Here is a 22814-nt window from a genome sequence, read left to right on the forward strand (position 1 = left end):
CGACGTCTAAAACAAAGAACGGACAAATTGGTCTAAAATTCAAATGAAATAAGGCTCAAAAATAATTGTAATAATCTGGCACCGTTTTGAAAGTGTCAGTATTAATTTTTCTCAAAAAAATTATTATGAGGGGGAAAGAAAAAAAAAATTCGATGCAATTGCAAAATCCGAAACACCGGTAATATGTCGATTGAATACATAATCTATCCTTGAATAAAATGTCCATCAATGTTCGTGCACTTCTACCATATCACTTCTGCTGTAAAACGCAAAAAGAGTCAAGAACGCATAAAACAGACATAAACGCGCTAATTGGCTTCTTAAGTACTTTGCAGCGTCACGGTGAGAAGATGCGCTTTAACGTTAAAGGCGTCTCCCAAACATGCTCAATATAAACGTCCCCGTATTGCTTTCACCAAGACAGCAAGGACTGAGTCGGCTCTCCTATAATTATCGGTAAGTTTCAGAACATTCCTAATACACTTCAAGCAGTTATATATAGCCAGTCATTATGGTTGCAAGAGGCAGTATTTTTCCAATGGAAATCCGAACAGACTAGTAATGATATGCTGTTAATGACATGAATAAAAACGCCGGAGTCTTAAGGATTTCAACGGCGCGTTTTATTCTCGTATTAATTTGTGCGCCAACCGCGAAGCAGAGAAATATAATCAACATACTAACTGTGCTTAGTGGGGAGCCGTTGAATCTATTACGCTTGGATTAGGTCGAAACTTGCATAAGCATAGAAAAACTTGCATAAGTGTAACCCAGTTGGTAATTGCCCTCCGCTTACTTATTCAACTCCATACGTACTGTGACAGCTATTGGGAAATAAGTAAACCGCAGACACACAAAATGCTTAAAAAAGAAATTAGATGAAATCCGAATCTTCTAACGGTTCAGATGGATGAAGTATAAATCAAAGTATTGATTACTGCTTCTATATCAGAGTTAAATTCTTAATCTTTATTTATTTATTCATTTATAATTTTTTGTCTAGCGAATAGAAGTCTTAGTCTGTCTAGAATTATTAACAATGTAAGCGACTCCGCTAATAACTTTGATGACTGCGGTACATCGGTTCATTTTGCAAGACATAGTTAAAATGCGATTGACCGTTATTTTTGTTATCTTCATCAATCCTTTCCAAGACTGCCTATGTACATGACACACCAAAACGACAATGCTAGAGAGCATTCACAACAGAGCTGAGCCGAGGACTAGCTGGTCCGCGTATTAAAAATGGCGCGCACTTGACAAAGGATTCCTGCTCCCACACGCTCCATCCCAGCAGAGGCAGAGCAATTCATTCTCGGCTGCTTTCAAGTTAGATCTGTTAGTCTGCGGACCAACTTGTTCTAAATGTGCTTTATGTTATAAAAAAAACTTATTCAGTGGCCGACCCAAGGAGGGGCAAACTGGGCTATCGACCCAATCCCCACCCACCCGCCCACCCCCTACGCAGGCACCCTCTTCTACACCTCCCCCCTCCTCAAAACAAACAAACCCAAATCCGACATTCCAGCCCTATGCCATATTGCAGTGAATAAAGCCGCCATTAACTCCACGTTATTTATTTAACCTTTTTTAACCTCCTTTCTCAAATCTCTGGACAGACCAATGCTTCCTGATTTATACAAAAAAAAAAAAAAAAAAAAAAAAAGAACACACACACATACACACACACACACACACTTTGCCGTATTTGCACGACATGGCTAGCTTTTTCATTAGACCCGAAATGAATATCTTGCGTGTATTGAAACAGATAACTGAAAAGGAACCGAAAGGCATGACTGTCAAGCCTTAAGTCAATTGGTTGTAAATTTGAGATGGCACTTTTGAAAATGAATATGAGACACCTGCGTTCGCCCAAATAATTAGATGTCGCCTCCCTGACGGTGCACATGTGACCTGACAGCCAAGCACACCTTATTTCCATGTCGTTGGTAAATTGTTGTCAACTGGAAATGTTGTGTTCTGCAATTGCTATGTCAGTTGGTTGTAATTTCGGCTGGCCAGGCCTTCGCTTTTATCTCTATATTTCAGTTGTTTTCAAAAATGTATTTCGTGTTTAAGATACGATGAATGACATTAAAATATAAATGTATTTTAGCGATACCAAGTGACATTGTTTTAGTTCAGGCATTTATACCTGCCTTAACACCAATTAAATTAACTGTATGTACCCGTTTGGCGAGTTGGATTTTTCACTAAGCAATTTTCTATGTCGCACATTAAACAAATTGCCTGCTTCAGTGTTACTTTCTGCTTCATTTCTATACACTTTATCCTCCTCACAAATCACATATACCTGTGACATGCATGATGCACGTACATATTACATATACCTGTGACATGCATGATGCACGTACATATTACATATACCTGTGACATGCATGATGCACGTACATATTACATATACCTGTGACATTCATGATGCACGTACATATTACATATACCTGTGACATGCACGATAGACGTACATATTACATATACCTGTGACATGCATGATGCACGTACATATTACATATACCTGTGACATGCATGATGCACGTACATATTACATATACCTGTGACATGCATGATGCACGTACATATTACATATACCTGTGACATGCATGATGCACGTACATATTGCATATACCTGTTATATGTTAGGCACGAAATACACTTGCACGTTACATACACGTCACATATGCCCATTACATGTACGTGAAGCATCTACATGCAAAATATGCATATATTGAATTATTTACAGTTGTGCAAACTGGGTTTTGGCAAGAATCTCGTCGACATCTTGCAGTACACTTTGATCTTTATTGAGCATGCCTGTTTTTTTTTTGTCATAATTTTACATGCTTCTAAAGTATTCTCCTGTTTACACTATTCATTTTGTACCCAATATTCTCTCCACTGATTGATTAAGTGATTGAGTGATCTAATTTGCCATGCCTTCGGCTATTCATTTCTCTGTTTATTAATTTGTATCAATCTACATATTTGTTTTGTTGAAACTAATGATACTTTCCCCTTTCAGCACAACAAAATGTCCACTTTAGACCGGTTGGTACTGGTTTGCCTAATCTTGTGTTATTGCCAAGAGCTGATTAGTTGTGACTCAACACTGGAGACATGCACAGGTAATATATATATATATATATATATATATATATATATATATATATATATATATATATATATATATATATATATATATATATATATATATAATAGACGCTGTACATTGGTGTGGTGCTGTAAATTACTACCATCATTAAGTAGTGACTGGAACTACCCTATTTTTTTACTTTCTTTTTTATTTTTTCATAAAACCATTTATGACTGCATGCGGCCATACGATCGTACTGCTGTATCTATGAAAATCTACTAAAAGATGTTATATTCTATTCAAGCTTTCGGCCCATAGACCTTCTACAGGGGTTTGTAACATTATGATATGCTTTTGCTTATGTTGTTAACGTGCCCATCTCTACACGTGTACAGTTGGTTTCCTGTCCATGTGAATTAGACTCTTTGATATCAAACTCACGCCAACATCTATTGATCAACTTCACGTGTTACAGGTTTAATGACAGTATTCCAGACAGTACAAGTCGTCGTCATTCTCTCTATAAAACAGACAAATCCATCATCAACCTCACAAATCGAGAGGAAATATAGTTAACAACAAGATTTAAAAAAAGAAAAAGATCGAGAGATCAGTCCTGACTAAAGCTGTCATTATTTTCAGAACAATAAAGTCACGCTCGCGAGTATTTTTTTTTTTTTATATGGAAAATTGTGCACCTGGGCATTTTTTTCAAACATATTCTCTCACCATGTTTCGGGTGGTTCGACTATATATAAAAATTGTAAAAAAATTACCTTACAGTTTAGGGTAATATTGAACACGGCACGTAGTTCTTCTGTGGAATTGTTGGCAATCACTTCTTCGGTTCTTGTCATATACGCATTTAAATCCTCCGCTTTGCTCTTCGTAACCACACGCAGATCATAACACTGGGCATGTTTTATATCAAGAAGGCAACGGCCTGCGTGTAAAATAAAATGATAGATATATCACTGTAATATTATTTCACGAAATTCTCCGTGACTTTCACGATCTTTAGTTATACAAGACTCAGTTACCTGCCCTAGGGGTTGCTTTACCAAGTGGTTAAATTCAAAAGTTGGTCTTAGCAAAGGCTGGATAATTTTTTACCGACTGTGGTGAAGTTTCACAAAAGAATCCTTGATGCTGTTAAACATTTCTGTTGGTCAGTAACAGGACTTTCGGAACAAAACCTGATTATATCTGAATTGACAAAAATCGGTTCTGGCAGTAGTGACAAAGCTGTATCGATGTATTTCATATAAATTTATTGGGGTGTGATTGTTTGTAAACCGTCTATGCCATTATCACCGAGTCGACTTCACATAGGCGACTAAGTTTATCAGTCTAATCTAAGACACGTTCAACGAATCTGTTCCAAAATGTGTACCAAATCTTTTCTGCTGTGAAACAGGCCCCTGGATTGGTTGATCTGGGTCTTCTGGCCTGGATGTATAGAATGATCATTGATATTCATTGCATATTTAGTTAAATGTTTTTTATAACATCTGTTGTCATGAGAGTAAGGGATCCAGCCATCCAGCTTTGTCTTGACAATCAATGTCCTGGAACGGTTTCACAAAATAAAGTGGGTCTTAACAACAACATAAAAAAAACGAAAAAAAAAAGAGAGAGAGAGAGAGGTTTATTCCTACTCAGAGAAAGTAATGTTGAAATGTTATCAAAACAAAATAGCCACCCGTCTAAAATGTTGCCAGTTCCCAGTCCCTTCCTTCTGCAAAATAGCTCCATCGGCCTCACCGAAATGAACGACCACCGGTCTGTGAGCTAGCGAGAATATACACGGACCAATAACTGAGTTCACGAATTTTAGCTCTTAAATGAATGACGAACAATATATTTAATTCTGAACATTTTCATTTGCCTTCAATATTTATTTTAAAGGTATATTTTCAACCTAATCCTATTCTTAATACTGTATCTTTACATTTAATTTATACATTCATGTGTATATATAAATTCATTTGTTATATAGTGCAAAAATCACAATAAACCCTTATTATTATTATTATTATTATTATTATTATTATTATTATTATTATTATTATTATAAGTGAACTGAACCTATAGCTTAAGGTTAAGACAGGTTTTCGGCACAAGCTTGTGTTTTTGGCCCCTGGTTGAGAAGGTTGGAATACTAACGTGCGTTCCCTTTGGCAACACCAGTAAACCGTGCGGGTTCGCACATTATAATTAACTTCCATTACACAGACAAGCTGATTCTACGCACTTTCACGTATTATTATCGTCATGTTTCCGATTAGACTGAATTTAATGTTTTTTTGTTCACTCATTTATTTCTTAATCCCCTAATTCATTTTTCATCTATTTGTTTATTTATTGCGGTACTAGATCATTTTACCGTTGCTCTTACCAACAAACAGAATACACATATTTCTAAATAACGAGAAGATTGCAGTAATACGAGATTATAATGGTTAACCTATACAGTTAAGAAAAAGGCCGTCCTTGGGATTTAAAAAAAATAAACTAAAAACGATGGCTTGTTTCATATTAAAGCTGCATCCCGAAAACTGGTCGAAAGTTTTAGACCAGTTATTACTTCAGTTAAGATAAATGTCTGTAGCTAGACTTAAATACACAGAGAATTAACTGTTGTGGATAATAAGCCATGGATTTCCTGTTATGAAACAAGTGCGACATCTCATTTCATTGGACCACTACTGGTTTGCTTTGGTTCCACGAAGAGTTCTTTGCGTATAAGTTTACAATCATTTCGAGCTAAAATTTGAGCTTAAGAGAAACATGGCCTTAGAAATATGAAATTTAAAGCACAACATTTCTGTTGTATTAGTTAGCTATCACGCTTCAAACCTAATTGAAAATGGTCACCTTGGTTACCTGAGTACAGTATATATACTGATGGCATGCAATTACATGGAAATGTACATGAACATGTAAATCAAGCTACTAACTACTTCCTCTACTTGCCCATATCACACTGCACTGCACGTAACGTGTGCAAAACTTGTTTTAATATGTTGCAGATTACTTATCTGTAATATTAGTGTCTGGCATTGCGTAACTTTGGTCGACAATCAGCTTTCAATCATCAAGTTACATTAAGTGATCGAGATAAAATATACTGAACGTTTCGTTTTAATAAATGGACTGTAAGAATTAAGGTTCAATTTGCTAACGACTAAATGAACGGATAAAAAAAGTAAATAAAAGATATCAGTGGCTCTTTCACATTTATCACTTATTCTATAATTCTAAGTGTATTCGAATTAAGAAGGAATGATCAGGTATCCGAGATGTCCGCCGAGTGACACATCATTAAATCGTTTTTCGTAATTATCATTCAACCCTTGATTTCAGCAGTTTCCTCTCGGCGTGTACCCCTGTTGTGACTGTAGAAAGAGATACAAATTAGCGTGAGCTGACCATTAGCGAGTGAGCCCTTGTCATTTTAATCAATATACTGTTGGTGACTTCGAGAACGAAAACAAACTGCTATATACAGCAGGGGTGGATCCAGAGCTGTTTTCTGACAGTCTTCCAGATTATTTTTGTTGATCCATCCTCCATTTTTGACCGTCTTCCGATAGAAAAAATTAGATACCCATCAATATAAACTTGGAAATCTGACCGTCATCTGGAAGACCTAGAAGCAGGCTTCAATCCACCCCTGTACATGGCCATGAACTGTCGGTGACTGGTAGAGTTCAGACTGCAGTGGCGTACCCAGAGGGTACAGTGGACACCCCCTGCACCCCCCTTGCACCTCCTGCACCCCCCCCACCCGCCACTCAACTTTAAATTTACCCCCTTCAGACAGAACAGTTTAATGAGCAAAAGCTGAATAGCATCAACGTGTCTCCAAATAACAGCAAATTGTCTTTGTTTATGACATTTGATTGATTTTGTCCCGCTACGCTAGGCAATATTTTCTGTCATTTTGCAGCACTGTTGACAATTGACGGCTGTATTTTAGGGGACAACACTGGTTTGAGGACATATAGATGCTTTATGATGTGAAAATGAGGTTCCTCTTCGTGCTTCCTGTCGGCATATTCAGTCTGTTTTAACATTTGCTTAATATGAATTAAGACAACCGCATGTGGTAGAATTTCAGTGCAGAATATTAGGGTTAACCGCACAACTTTACCTCTTAACCGCGGTTTCATATACAAACGTATGAATTATTCAATGTGGCAAGTTTTCGTGTCAGTCTAAAAACGTATACAGCACTGAGGGAATCTTTTCACTGAGTTAATAATCCAGTATACACCACTGTGCTGTGGCACACATGTGACTTATTAAATATAAGATGCTAGCAACCATTCCGTGGGTATGGCCCGACAGTGCATCTAGCGAGGTGCCTTATAGGGACAATGTCCCGGTCCTGAGAGGGGACGTCTGCGAGTTTGACATGGGTCCTAGGTGGAATAAGCCAAAAATGGGGGTGGGGGGGTACAAGGCAACAGGGATATGTCGTGGACAATGCACCCACATTTAGTTTTCCTTTTTTATTACAATAATGCAGTCTGAAAGGACAATGGTTATCACACCCGATAAAATCATTGGGTTTTTGTTACAAATGTCAACTTTATTATTATTTGTTTTACAGCTGTGTCGTTGCAGATACACAATGTTTAATCACGTCACTTTAAACTATATAGAGGCGTCTGTCAGATCTTGACCAGGACTTTGACGTATAATTGCCAGAGATTTTTTAATTGGAATAACGAGTCTCTCATTAACGTGGAAATGCTATGTGAGCCGTCCAATTAAAAGACCATACATGCATTAAAACATGGGTGTTTACGTTCATGTTAGATTACCACCGTTAATATTTGAATGAAAGTTGATAAAAATAAAATCTAGATTAATTTTCCCCGCTGACATTGGTGCAATATCAAGGGAACAATGTACGGGGGGGGGGGGGGGGGGGGGGGGAGCAAAAGTATTGAAGCATGGAGAGGGCTGTTCCTCTGGCAGTGTCGGTGGCAATGTGAAGCCCATTTCATTGAAGGCAGCTACCTGGTCACTAAGGCCAATGGCAGTCGGTCTTGGCATGGTTGTAGGTATGTTTTGGTGGAGGTCATATCTAGTTTACCCCAACAATCCACTTGATATCAAGGCAAGAAACGTTGTATATAGCCAATATAGCGCCATCTATTTGTATACCACCCATAGTCTTAACTTTGGAGTTGCCTTACGTTCGCATGTGCTCATGTTTGAACTAGTTAATGTCAAATTATAAATTATTACTGACCAGAAGGAATAAAGAGCCAAAATATCAATTTCCATTCAGCTTAAAAAAACTATAAGATTGTTAAAAACCAAGATCTTCGAGGGTATGACAATTATTTTGAGCAACCCCGTAAATCAGCTGAAGATTTAAACAGTGCAGCGAATTAGCTTTGCAGTGGTCGCCTAATTGCAAGTTGTGGTTAGCAAAACGGCTGTTCAAAGAAGGCTTCATATTGCAGGAATTTACACAAGTGTTGCCAGGAGAAAAGCACTTATCACCTTGGTAAATAGACGGAAGAAAGTTACATAGGGTGCGAGAATAGTTGCGTGGACATTAGGTCAGAATTGGCGCCAATTTTTATTTTCTGATGGGACCATATTCGCCGTTAACTGCGTGATTGGATAAGTGGGGATATGGAGATAGCATCCACTTCTCATCTGCCAGAGAATGTGCAAATATTAGTGTTATTATTATGATTATTATTATGATGATGATGATGATGATGACGATTATTATTATTATTATAAAGCATTTATATTCAGAATACTTACACTTCAATGTGTATGCAAATATAAAGGGTCAGTAAAAGAAACGAAAATATGATTTAAATCAATTGATTTAAATTAATTCATGGTGAACGAATTTTTTTTACGTCAACGATTCCTTTAAAGTCATACCTTATCCCCCATTGAAATGTGTCCAGAGAGAGACCATCCTACCTAATAAAACTGGAAGCACATTTAAACCCTTAACTTCAAAAAAGCTGACCAATTTCAAGGCCATTAAACGTGTTCACATATTTTCAGGCATTTACAGGTATTTCTCGGACAATGTTCTAGTAGTGAAGAAATAAAATATTGTAGATAAATCCGTTATGAGATATTGGTGGATCAGGGTTTCAGATAAATTATGGGCATTTTTTTTTCAGCAGAGAATCGTGTCATGGTTTAGACGTGTGTGTGTGTGTGCGTGTGTGTGTGTGTGTGTGTGTGTGTGTGTGTAAAATCTATTGAAAAAAGCAATCTGTGACCCTGGTTGAAGGTTGACATTAAACTTTAAAGGGATAATAACTCTTCGTTTCGGTCAAAAAATGAATTTTCCTGGAGTAAACAACAATTTTCCCATACTTATCAATGGTTAATGAATCCATTTTTACATTCAAAGTTAGTCCCTGTTTTTTTCTAAAAAGTTTGTTTTTTTTTTGTTAAAATCTCTTAAGAGATTTTAACAGAGTATAGCCATCAATGGAGGTCACGTGGTCTAAAGACAAGCTCAGATATCAGAATGATAGCTATAACTGCCGTTTTTGTGATAAAACAGAATATAATATATTTCTATGAGTTATTCACAATGTTTTTATTGTGAAATATAGATCTCATACGAAGAGTTATTATCCCTTTAAGAAAATTAAAAATCCAGAAAATCGAGGATTTCTTTAAGACATATTTACTATATAGCCATCAATGGAGGTCACGTGGTCTAAAGACAAGCTCAGATATCAGAATAATAGCTATAACTGCCGTTTTTGTGATAAAACAGAATATAATATATTTCTATGAGTTATTCACAATGTTTTTATTGTGAAATATAGATCTCATACGAAGAGTTATTATCCCTTTAAGAAAATTAAAAATCCAGAAAATCGAGGATTTCTTTAAGACATATTTACTATATAAAGCTCGGGGAAAGCCAGACCACAGTCATTCTTGCTGATATAGCACTGTCCGATTCAGGGTTTTGCTTAAAAAGGGGGGGGGGGGCGGGCACAGGGAAAATTACTGTTAAACAGTAGATAAAGAGATTTGCTATAATATACATGACACAAGGATTGAAAACATAGCTTGATTATATCGCGTTTCGTTCGTTATTCTTTTAAGGGGTAGTGGGGAGGTGAAAGGTTAAGAGGTGTTTGAGGGGAGTGGGAGTGGGGGTTGAGGTAAGGGTGGAGAGGGGGTTTGAGGGGGTTTGAGGGGAGTGGGAGTGGGGGATGAGGAAAGGGTGGAGAGGGGGTTTGAGGGGGTTTGAGGGGAGTGGGAGTGGGGGTTGAGGAAAGGGTGGAGAGGGGGTTTGAGGGGGTTTGAGGGGAGTGGGAGTGGGGGATGAGGAAAGGGTGGAGAGGGGGTTTGAGGGGGTTTGAGGGGAGTGGGAGTGGGGGTTGAGGAAAGGGTGGAGAGGGGGTTTGAGGGGGTTTGAGGGGAGTGGGAGTGGGGGTTGAGGAAAGGGTGGAGAGGGGGTTTGAGGGGGTTTGAGGGGAGTGGGAGTGGGGGTTGAGGAAATGGTGGAGAGGGGGTTTGAGGGGGTTTGAGGGGAGTGGGAGTGGGGGTTGAGGAAAGGGTGGAGAGGGGGTTTGAGGGGGTTTGAGGGGAGTGGGAGTGGGGGATTGAGGAAAGGGTGGAGAGGGGGTTTGAGGGGGTTTGAGGGGAGTGGGAGTGGGGGTTGAGGAAAGGGTGGAGAGGGGGTTTGAGGGGGTTTGAGGGGAGTGGGAGTGGGGGTTGGGGAAAGGGTGGAGAGGGGGTTTGAGGGGGTTTGAGGGGAGTGGGAGTGGGGGTTGAGGAAAGGGTGGAGAGGGGGTTTGAGGGGGTTTGAGGGGAGTGGGAGTGGGGGTTGAGGAAAGGGTGGAGAGGGGGTTTGAGGGGGTTTGAAGGGAGTGGGAGTGGGGGTTGGGGAAAGGGTGGAGAGGGGGTTTGAGGGGAGTGGGAGTGGGGGTTGAGGAAAGGGTGGAGAGGGGGTTTGAGGGGGTTTGAGGGGAGTGGGAGTGGGGGTTGGGGAAAGGGTGGAGAGGGGGTTTGAGGGGGTTTGAGGGGAGTGGGAGTGGGGGTTGGGGAAAGGGTGGAGAGGGGGTTTGAGGAGGTTTGAGGGGAGTGGGAGTGGGGTGTGCGTGTGGTGGTTGGAGGGGGGGGGGGGTCAGAAGCCATGTGATGCCAGTAACCTCAACACAAATGCCTCATCAGCAATGAGTACTAAATCCAAACCCGTCCTCGAAATAACGACATTTTAATCCGCTTTGGTTTTTCGTCTTGTTTTCTAACTAACTTCTCGTAATTAGCATTTAGATTGGCGAAAATCGTTATTTTTATTTCTGTGAAATAAATCATTAGACCGGAAACGGGTTTATACCTCGTAATCTGTTAACCATTTTGTTTACGAGATATATGCCTCTAATTAAGACGTTCTGTTTAAACAAAAGTATCATTTGACCTCTTATTGATAAAATTAGAAATAATCCCCGGACGCATATTCGCTGACATCAGATTGCGGTGTTTATATAGGCATTAAATGGTGTTGATCGATAGCTGTTCAGAAATTGTGTTTGAAAACGATATCAAAGCTGAATATACTGCTGTGTCGTCATCACCCCCAATTAGCAATGGGCCGGATACAGTTTTGATGTAATAGCATATATTAAATCGTGACAATGTTTATTTGTAGATTATCTTAGCGGATAAAAATACTCCATTGTATTGACGTATTTATCGCTAGTCAATCTATTTTATCTTTATATTCATTCTTGCAATTAAATCAGGTATTTCTTATGAAGAATACGTATGAATGTAAATATAGAAACAAAGAATGGTGATAAAATATAACAAGCAATATCATTAAGCAAACACATCTGGTCAATGTTTTAACACGGTACGTGTTGCATTTCTTCTTTGTTTACAACAGCAAGGTTAACATTCGGGTAAAATTGACCTTTCTTATAATGGTTTTCCACTTGTTTATTTATCAAAAAATACAGCTTTTAGGGGGGATGAGTAGTTGCAATAATGACACTGTCAACAGTTTATTGGAAATAACGTTGCCTAAACCCTATTCATACCGGGCGAGGCCGTTTACCAAAAGCTTCTGTTGTGTGACAAAAATAAATAAATAAATAAATGAATAAATAATAGAAAAAATAATACTATTTGGTTAATAAGGGACGCCACCTGGAAGGAATGTGTAGAAAAATAAGCTGGCATGATGAGGGTTTAGAACATTGCACTCTGTTTCTTAGGGATGGCAAAAATACTTCTCTAATCCACAGTTATTTAGCCTTATCGGTTTATTTATATTGTTTCTTCTTTAAGTGTAGGTCTGCTGCAAATTTGCAAGAAAGAATTGCAGTTTGCAGCAATAATGCAGTAAATTTGCTACATGTTTACAGCAATATCTGATGTCTTGTTAAGGGTCACCTTGATACACCTGACATTGTGGCCCTAAAAGATTGACACACCCTTAAAATTTTGTCATTGTCTTTTAACATTATGACATTGTTTGTTGCGCTTTATTCTTTGGTTGTCTGGAAAAGGAAAGGACAAATTGGGACACTGTTCAGTGAAACGTTTCCCTGTGCAGGTCCATCTCACCTGGGACAGCGATGTGACGGGAATGCTTATATGTAGTACGTTCCCCATTACTGTTCCCAGGTGACATAGGTCCCAAAAATTAGCGCCAGTACTCCAACAAACCCTAACCTGTACTACTCATACGGGACACTGTACTTCCATTCCTAGGACTACCATTCCTGTCACGCCAATCCATGTAGTAACGGTTGGGGAATTTCAGCTTTCGTTTTGTGGCATTTCCGGTTGGATTCTGAGTAAATGGAACCATTCCGTTGTTCTTTTTTCGTTGATGTGCTACACGTTTATGTTAAAAAAGAACTAGATTTTAAGCTCTCACTACCCTAGGCCCTCCCCACCCTACAATAGAACCCGCATGATAATCCTTATCGGAATATATCATTATATATTATATATGCATAAATATATCATGCTAGTTTCCAAAATTTGACTCTCGATTTTTACCGCTCATGATCACATAAGGTAGCGCAGGTGACATGATAATGCAAAGATTAGTGCAGCATTTATATATGTAATGGCTTAAGACCAATACATGGGGTATTCGGTATATTTAATGCGATATTCACACATGGAAAAGTGTATCAACATTTCTGGGCAACAATGTATTTCTTGTTACGTTTTATTAAGAATAATTATTGTGTTTTCGCTTCTGGGGGGTAATTATTTCCATGAATATGATTTCTCGCTAAAGAGAGTTATCTTAGGTCATAGTGACACTATAAGAAGGTACCTCCGTTTGTTTTAATAATTTCATCACCTCTAACAACGCAGGTCTTGCTTTCAGCGGTATCAGTTTTCTGGACAAGATATTGCAAAACAGTTTTACAAAATTTGATAAGACTGTTTCAAAGGAAGAAAAGACATGATTACAAATTAAACTGGCTCTCGATCTTTTATTCTCTTATGTTTCATTATCATTTATATTTTGAATTGGCGAAGATCTGAATTCAGTTGCGGGATGCTCTGTAGTTTCATAGGTGTAATGAGAAATACAGAATGAGAATGAGGGTTAATTGTACTCAGTCTTAAGTAGTAAGACTGGGATATTGAAAAAAGAAAGAAAGAAAAAAACGGCATACACGTTACCAGAGGGAAGTAGCCTGCATGCTTGGTTCTTTTTCTGTTTCTCTCCATCTCTCTTACTCTCTCCCTTTCCCCCTCTATATCTCCCTCTCTTTCTCTCTGTGTGTGAACTCTAGTCTCTCTCTCTCTCTCTCTCTCTCTCTCAAACACTGTTAAAGGGTGTATTTCACATGTACAGTATATGTACACAAGGTATTGTTTTAAAACGCCTTAGGTTGTACTGTGCATGCTAATTGTACAGTAATTTTACAGTGGTTGATTTCTTTACTACATTACTGTAGCTTTTGTCAGCAATGTGTTCAAATAAACAAAAAATAGTTTAGTTTTAGTCCAATTTTGTTCAATTTCCTTTTTTTAATCTCCAAAAAATTTGCTTTAACAGGGAGTCACCCCAGAGAAACATAACCTTTATTTTACATTCTCAGGCGAAGCAGAGCTTTTTGGGAGTTGTACTGAGATGGCTCCAAGTCACATGTCTACAGCCCGACCACTGAGAACCAACGTGCTGCAGGATGAAGTGACCGTTACTGAGGACGCGGAAGTGACCATTACGGTGGACAACACAGAGTTGGTCTTCTCCGCTGCCAGCGAGGTGTCAGAGTTCCTGACGTCAAGTTATGACATCAACGATACGTTATTAGTTGACACCATCCCGGACCCAGAACCAGAGATTTTCTACAGTAAGTCGTAATTTTATCAGTTGAATTGGTTCCAAATATGTAGAAACTTATTTATACACATGAATGACACAAAACACACACATACACACGCGCGCGCACGCACACACATATGCACGCACGCAAAAATAATAATAAATAAACGTTCACTCGATAAAAATGTTGGGCCTTAAGTATGATCTCAAAATAATGGCGATGACGTCGATCTTTACATCTACATGCATTTAACATACTTGTACAGTGTATCCACTCATTTTCAACAGTGTGATACTATCAATAAAAGTTGCCAAATTATATCATTATAAAACCATAATAATGGCCGTAGAAGGTCAAAGTTATTGGTCACGATCACTTCATCGCTGTAATTACTAGCGGGATCTCGCGGCTTTGCAGCCTAATGCTAAAGACACAGTTCACTTCAGGAGAATGACCACGGTGAGCTGATAAAGGCAGGGTTCTTTGATGCCAGTTCGTTTGAAAACGGAGTCGTTCGTCTCAAAACGCAGCCGTTGTTTTGTACCCTTGTGGATAAGATATCTCCAGTTCCTTTTGGTCCTGATATATTGAGGCTGTAAGATATCCGTGGATGGATACCGCATCAGTTCAGATTGTTCTCCGGGACGTCTTGATAACTTAGTTTGGTTTACCCTTTCAAAGTTTGGCCTTCCAAACATGGCCACCTATCTCGTCTTAGAATAAGATATTTTTCTTTCGATTTATATCCATAAAATATATATATATATTAAAAGCCGACCAAACGACCGCTCTCAGTACCATCAAATGAATAAAGACTGGATTTTAAAACCCTTTTTCTCACACCAGATTATTTTATCACATCCACAGCTGTCCCAAAGTGTAAAGTACCTTACGGAATCCTACCGGATCCATCCGACTGTGGTAGATTTATCACTTGTGTGAACGGAGAAGTGGCCAATGCACAGTTTTGTCCTGACGAAAACAACTTTGACTCCATCACCAGCTTGTGCAAACACCCACGGGAGGCCATCTGTGAGAAAATGGAGGAACCGCTCCGAAACGTAACCGGTAACCAACTATGTCTTGAATTTCAACCGTTGTCAAATAAAAAAACAAACAAACATTTTCTTTTCCTTTCAGAATTAACATAGCAAATATCTAAAAAAAAGCCTTCTCTCTACGAAAAACAATATCATCAGTTGAAAAATGACTATAACAATATGATTTCCAACTGAGACACATTTTCTCTCTCTCTCTTTAGTGTCTGAATCGTTATCAGTTTTTAAGTGGTTTCTAAAGGATTCTCCTTTTTGTCACTTTTGTCATGTAGCTAATTCAACTTGCGAGAAGTTGACGGACCCCACCACGTGTAACACGTACATAGTGAGGTGCAATAAAGGACCAGAGTACGGAAACCGGACGTACGACATGTACTACGCATGCCCAGGAAACATGATATGGGATGAAGAGAAACTGGCATGTGACGCGCCGAGGAAAGTGAAATGCAATAACAGGACACATTATGGTCAGGATTCTTCCTCTTTCTCTCTCTCTCTCTCTCTCTCTCTCTCTCTCTCACACACACACACACACACACACACACACAGTGAAATAAAATAACAAAGAAATTATAACACGACGTCTCTTATTCTCTCTCTCTTCTTCCATCTCTCTCTCTCTCTCTCTCCCTCTCTCTCTCACACAAACAAACACAGTGAAATGAAATAACAAAAGAAATTATAGCACGACGTCTCTAATTCTCTCTCTCTTCTTCCATCTCTCTCTCTCTCACTCTCTTTCTCTTTCACACATATGTAAAAACGATGACTTAACTAAGGCAGAAGGATTTGTTTTGCAGCCACCCCATTGTGTAAGAAACCCAGCGGGAACTTTGAAGAGCCAGCAGACTGCCACAAGTTCCTCTCCTGCTATTTATACCGCGTTGTCCGCCACAGACCGTGTCCCGCTGGTCTCTACTACGACCAGGCATCAGACAGATGTGATTATCATTTTAACGTCAATTGTCATAAGCGGCCCGTGATCGATGTCGTCTTGATGCCAAGGAACACCACCACGGAAGCAGCGCCATCTATGGTCATGTCAATCACCTCAGATGTCGCGGCAGGTATTCAGCATCATTGTGCAATTACTTCACATTTCATTAATTTCTTGTTTCTGAAACCAATACCCAGAGGCATTGATTTTAAAGATGTATGGGATAAACGGTGGAGAGAATTGCACCATTAGAACGACATACTAACTTTTTTGACATTCTTTCACTCAGATTAATTAAAAAATCTGTTTAGTCTAGGTTATAATAAGTACTGGGTTACCACTAAATATGGAATATTATTTTTTGGCGAGTAAATTTACGACAAAATATTTAATTTCTCTCAAACTACTTTAAATCCAAAGCTGAGGTGTCACTCCATGTGTAGCCTGGCCCCCGTTTTACAAAAAAACTTAAGTCGGTTTCCCTGACTAAGAGCTTGGTTACCAACATAATTAAGTCGTTACGTTTCACAAAGAATCTAAAAGGTCGCTTACGTCGTTTTTTTCTTGGCTGCTCGTCGACGATGTCTAGCCTCCTCGGGAGGAGACTTAAGTCGGCAAGCTCAACTAAAACTCGTTAAATGAGAGCATAAACAACAAAAATTTTGGAAAGAACATACCTCCTTGAAGATATTGTGTTATAATATCCTTGAATAGCACTGACATTTATGGAATATTGAAATAAAAAATAAAATGCCACTTCACCCAGCCGATCGCGTGTTTGTTTATGTTTTTGACCGCTAGACGTCCGTCAGCAGTGTTCCACGACAAGCTAATGTTTAACTGTCACTTTGAAGTTGTATCGAAGTTAAACTAATCAATAAAGTTCAAAAACAAACTTTGTTTGTGTTTTGGCTGATTTTTATCTTTGATAAACGATCGTTCTCGGCCGAAAGAAGCCATGAAACGTCATGTCTCGTGAAACTTTTGAAACTTTACACCTCCTTTTCTTGAAGAGTTTCTCGTGCGCGTCGACTACGGTAAGCACGCCAAGCTAAGACGTTAGATTCTTTGTGAAACACTCCTAGTTGACTTCAGCGTAGTCGACCTAGCTAGGTCACCTAGCTCGAGCTAGTCGACTACGGATTTAAGATTTTTTGTGAAACGGGGGCCAGGTGTGTTACCTAATTACCACACAACTCTCGAAACAATTGATGCATGCAGTTGCATGTTCTGTGGTCAGAAAAGTGAGGGGTGGTCTTTTCGGCAATTTCTGCCCTTTTATAAAAACGCATGGGTTTGGTCAATCTTTGGAGTGTGTTTAGAGAAGCAACAAAGGGATCGCTCTGAAACTTGACAGGTACCTTAGTGAAGATATGGTTCGACAGCTAAGCAACGCAGCTTACTATGGGATTCTTGCTCTCAGAGAAAATGGCCAGAAACGGACAGCCATTGCCAGATAATTCAACATTTATCAGGAACCGTTTGTGAAGTCCTCCAAAGAAATGCTGCAACAGGGGCACCTACTCCAATACCTCGACCAGGGTGTCCGCGTATCACACCAAGAAGACAGGATCGCCTTCTCCTTAGAGGACGCCGTGCTGGTCGTACAAAGACAACCAGTGTCCTCAGAAAAGAGAGGCAGAATGTCATTCAAACGCCCGTTTCAAGGTCCCTCGTGAACAAGAGATTACTGCAAGCCGGTTATTTTGCACGAAGGCCAGTAGGGAAACCACTGTTAACAGCAGGTCATATACAGCGACGTCTGCAATAGGCTGGGGACCACGTGCGTTTGCAGCCAAAACATTGGAATCACGTCGTTTTCAGTGATGAGGCAGATATGGATTTTTTAGGGTTGATGGTCGAATCCGTGTCCACCGACGTGTACGAGGGTCATAAAACGATGATTGTGTACTGCCTAGGGTGCAAGCATGGGATGGTAACGCCTCTGTTTGGGGAGCATTTCTTGTCGGTGCCCAGAACCAGTTGGTTTTTCTAGGAGGCAACCTCATCCAGGATTCCTACAGAGACATTCTACAGCAAACAATGCTTCGATTGGTAGGAGTCATCTTCATCTTTGTGTACCAAGACTACTGCGCAACCCCACATCGAGGCCGCAGAATCACTGTTTTTCTTCAAAACCAATGGGTTCAGCAACTGCCCTGGCCTGCAAACTCTCCAGATATGAATCCAATTGAAAATCTGTGGGCGGAAGTAACTCAAGGAATTAATAGCTATGGTCCTCGGCCGGTAAATAGTGATGAACTGCGACAGGCAAATATCACTGCGTGGAATGACATCCCCACCCAAACTCTAAAAAACGTGTCACAGGGTATGCCATGTAGAATGAGGGCGCTGCAAGCGGCTGCTGGAGGTCATACCCGCAATTACTGACTTTTCATGATTTACTGTAGTGAGTTCTTTGATTGTGTAACATATCAATGTCCGGAGGCTATCATTTTCTTTAATATCTTATCTTAAAATTTATACTGACATCAAACTGTTGATATGGTTTTCTGGGGGTGTTCCTTTCTTTTGAATGGCATCTTATGTCAGTTTTGATATTATTGACCAAAATATCTCTCAGCAGAAGACTGGATGTTATTATCACTCAGTGACATATTTTTCAATGACTCAAGCCAAAAAAATAATAATCAGCACTCAAAAATAACAATGATAAAAAATATTCCATATTAAGTAGCAACCCTGTACGTTGAGTTATTACTGTTGATTAAACTTAAGGGGCCACGTTTAGAAAAGATGATCCGAGTACTAACTGATCCACCTACTAAATATGGCCGACACCACTACAAAAGAGCTGCCGCTGATTCTCTATGGTCTCCCCGCCTCCACATGCGCCGTTGCTGCAGGGGCCTAGCAATTAAACCTCGGGCCGAGATTAATTTCGTTTATGGTGTAATTCGTTTAATTCCATATTCCAGGCGTTCCTTCTTGTCTGGGTCCAGACGGCCTGTTCCCACACCCGCTTCACTGTAACCAGTACATCGCCTGTTATGGCGGCGTTCCCATGGAGACGTTCTTCTGCCCAGAGAACCAGAACTTCGACTTCAGGGACGGTCATTGTAAGAGGAGAGATAACGTCACCTGCGTCCAGCGTCCGTGGTTGATGCGGGAAGGTCCTGTACCTGTAGGTAAGGTCAAAACATAGTCTCTGAAGACAGGGGCCGCAGTACTTAGTCTCTGAACACAGGGGCCGCAGTACTTAGTCTCTGAACACAGGGGCCGCAGTACTTAGTATCTGAACACAGGAGCCGCAGTACTAAGTCTCTGAACACAGGGGCCGCAGTACTTAGTCTCTGAACACAGGAGCCGCAGTACTTAGTCTCTGAACACAGGGGCCGCAGTACTTAGTCTCTGAACACAGGGGCCGCAGTACTTAGTCTCTGAACACAAGGGCTGCAGTACTTAGTCTCTGAACACAGGAGCCGCAGTACTTAGTCTCTGAACACAGGGGCTGCAGTACTTAGTCTCTGAACACAGGGGCCGCAGTACTTAGTCTCTGAACACAGGGGCCGCAGTACTTAGTCTCTGAACACAGGGGCCGCAGTACTTAGTCTCTGAACACAGGAGCCGCAGTACTTAGTCTCTGAACACAGGGGCCGCAGTACTTAGTCTCTGAACACAGGGGCCGCATTACTTAGTCTCTGAACACAGGGGCCGCAGTACTTAGTATCTGACGAAGGGGGAAATGAAGTATTTCTTAATGAGTGGGGACAATGGTCCATCAATTCAGGCACGCACGTAAATTATATTACAATAAGAACCGAGTCAAACAATTCCCAATTTTTTTTACTTCTTTTCAGTGGGTAATGGCAGTTGCACGTTTTCTCAGGACGACACCAACTGTGGAGGCTTTGTCCTCCACTGCCTCAACTCCACAGTGAACTTCTCCTGTCCCGGGGAACTGAGGTACGACGAGAACACCGCAGAATGCAAGATGGCCGCCGATGTTGACTGTAACGGCAGACCAGAATATAGTAGGTCAAATCTATATTCAACCTGAGATATTTAGTTCAATGAACTGTCACTATGCGGTTGGTATGAAACCAGTTCTGGTGCAGTTTTACATACGTCATCGTTTAGACTCTATAAACAAGTACTATCTGACCACAGGGGGCGCTGACAGTCTGTCACAGAAATATTGAAAGCGACACAGTGTAAATCATCTCATAGAAATTATAGCTTTTGTATAGTATTCTTGTGGGGCCCTGATTTCAGAGGGTAAGAAACAGGCCACATCCGGTCAGGGTTAGAACACTTCTTGCTAATCAAATTGCATATCGAGATCATGCATGCCCCCGGTAAATGTCCATGTACATACCCAGGTTTGGGGGGGGGGGTGGGCAAAGGGAACGTAATGAAGATTGACGACAGTAATTTATAATTAAGATTATAGTATTGGGTTTTTGTAAATGTATACTGGACTTATTGTTGCCTTGGTTTTCATGTACTGTACACACGGTTACAGAGGCAAACACGACGGGGGTTAGTGGTGGTGGTGGTGGTGGTGGTGGTGGTGGTGGGTGTACTACATGTGGGGAGGTGGGGGTGGGGGGCATTATCAAATGTGGAGAAAAGACTGTTGACACCTGAATAAGTAATGAAATATGTATCATAATTGAACCGTATTATCCAAACAATTTTTTTGAATGGGAAGAGGTCAGAAATTGTAAATATCCCACATTGTTCCTTGAATATTACTTATCACTCGTAATTGAAAAAAATGAAACTGAAAAAAAATTAAAACGGGTGTTAGAGTAGTCGAAAGTTTAAATGCCTTCAAAACATACATGTAAGAAGCGATAGATTAATTCTTATCGAAAAAAAGTTGAAATTGTCACTGATGACAACAGAAGGGAGATAGTTTCCAGTTCTCAAATGCAAGCTCTTGGTTTATGTTACCTTTTTCATCGCACGTTAAACGCTTATGCTTTGAATAAACACGGGTATGTAAACCTTAAATGTAAGTATTGCTGTTGGAGCAACATAGCACCATTACAGCTGAGAAGGCATATTGCTACAGGTGAGATGACACAACACATTCATCACCACCTCTTTTCCTACTTTCAGAGGCCATTTGCAATCGTCACAATGGAAACTTTGAGGAACCCACCAACTGCGGGGAATTCGTCTCTTGCGCGTACAACCGGGTCTTCCGCCACCGTCGATGCCCCGCCAGCCTTAATTTCAATCTGGAACTCAACAGTTGTGATTGGCCATTTAGAGTCACGTGCGGGGACCGTCCCACAAAAGAACCAAAAGGTGCACTTGTCAAAGACAAAGATTAATTCCTTCGCAATTTTGAAGGTCAACCAGTTCGAACGCGCCACGTTGATTATTTAATAATTCTATGACATCGGGTTCTCATTGCCTCTTGTGTTATGATATAAGAATGTTACTTGTTCTCAAGAATTTAAATTTGATTTCTAGCTACGAGACGCAACTTTTCGACCCTTCCTTGGATGACTTTCCTCCCTCATAACGCCAATACCTTTGAGGAATGGTTGAAAACTATGCCGTAAAATCAAAAACACCTTTATTCTCCCTAGTTACCTTTTGTTTTCATCATATGTGACTGTTTAAGTTCAACATAATTTACTGATCAAAAGAAAAATAAAGTATAAACATGTTTATATGCATACATTTGATCCCATGGTGCAAAGTGCTTGATAAGCTCAGAAGTAATTGATACATTCAAGTTGTTCAAGGAGCGGTTACTGTCTGTAAGCAGGGTCGGCAACCCAATTTTTTTTGACACGAATAATTTGAGTAGGCATGGCGCCTGAAGCTTTTGATCGGTTATTTTCTTTAAAAACGAATTTACAGCATTATAATTACACAACAGGTCGGTAGATCAAATAAAAATGCCATTATGTTGGTGTGACTGAATCACAATATTTAAACAGGATTATAACTAAATGGCCAGTGCATATTAACAGTACAGAGAACGGCACTAGAATCATACTTGAGCGACAAATACATGTGATATTAGAAATATTGGACTTACGTGTTACCTTCTGAAATTACATGTATATACCATCCGTTTTAGATTCGTTTTAAATTCATCCTCAGAGAGACCCCTGCCTCAGAAAACACAGAACATTTTCATCGTGATTTTATTGTTGTGGAAGGAAAAACCAGTCAACAGGCCTCCAGCATACTTTAAATGCTTGGAAGTATACTGTGGCAATTAATCATCTGCAAATTAACAAAAGACAAAAGTTGATATTTTCAATAGCAAAGACAACATTTTGATCACACTGTTGGAAATAAAGACTTTTTATTGCCATAACCAGTTGGTATGGATAGCAACGAGCTACCTATACACAGGCGTTCTCTTCATAAGGCTGGATACGCTA

The 22814-nt window shown here is 39.9% G+C and overlaps 1 protein-coding gene across 1 annotated transcript; it reads left to right on the top strand.

The window, feature by feature from the left end:
* The first annotated feature begins 295 nt into the window (after positions 1 to 295).
* LOC147760035 (uncharacterized) lies at positions 296 to 22096 on the top strand. Its single transcript, XM_086996364.1, has 9 exons — positions 296 to 456; positions 3044 to 3146; positions 14215 to 14469; positions 15310 to 15510; positions 15773 to 15967; positions 16301 to 16567; positions 19377 to 19586; positions 20259 to 20432; positions 21526 to 22096. The coding sequence occupies exons 2-9, from the start codon at positions 3053 to 3055 to the stop codon at positions 21741 to 21743; spliced, it is 1614 nt and encodes a 537-aa protein (XP_086852490.1). The 5' UTR covers positions 296 to 456; positions 3044 to 3052; the 3' UTR covers positions 21744 to 22096.
* The last annotated feature ends 718 nt before the right edge of the window (positions 22097 to 22814 follow it).

The sequence above is a fragment of the Lingula anatina genome, chromosome 9 (genome assembly GCF_051362555.1).
Source record: "Lingula anatina isolate TDL-2025a chromosome 9, LinAna3.0, whole genome shotgun sequence".
Taxonomy (NCBI): Eukaryota; Metazoa; Brachiopoda; class Lingulata; order Lingulida; family Lingulidae; genus Lingula; species Lingula anatina.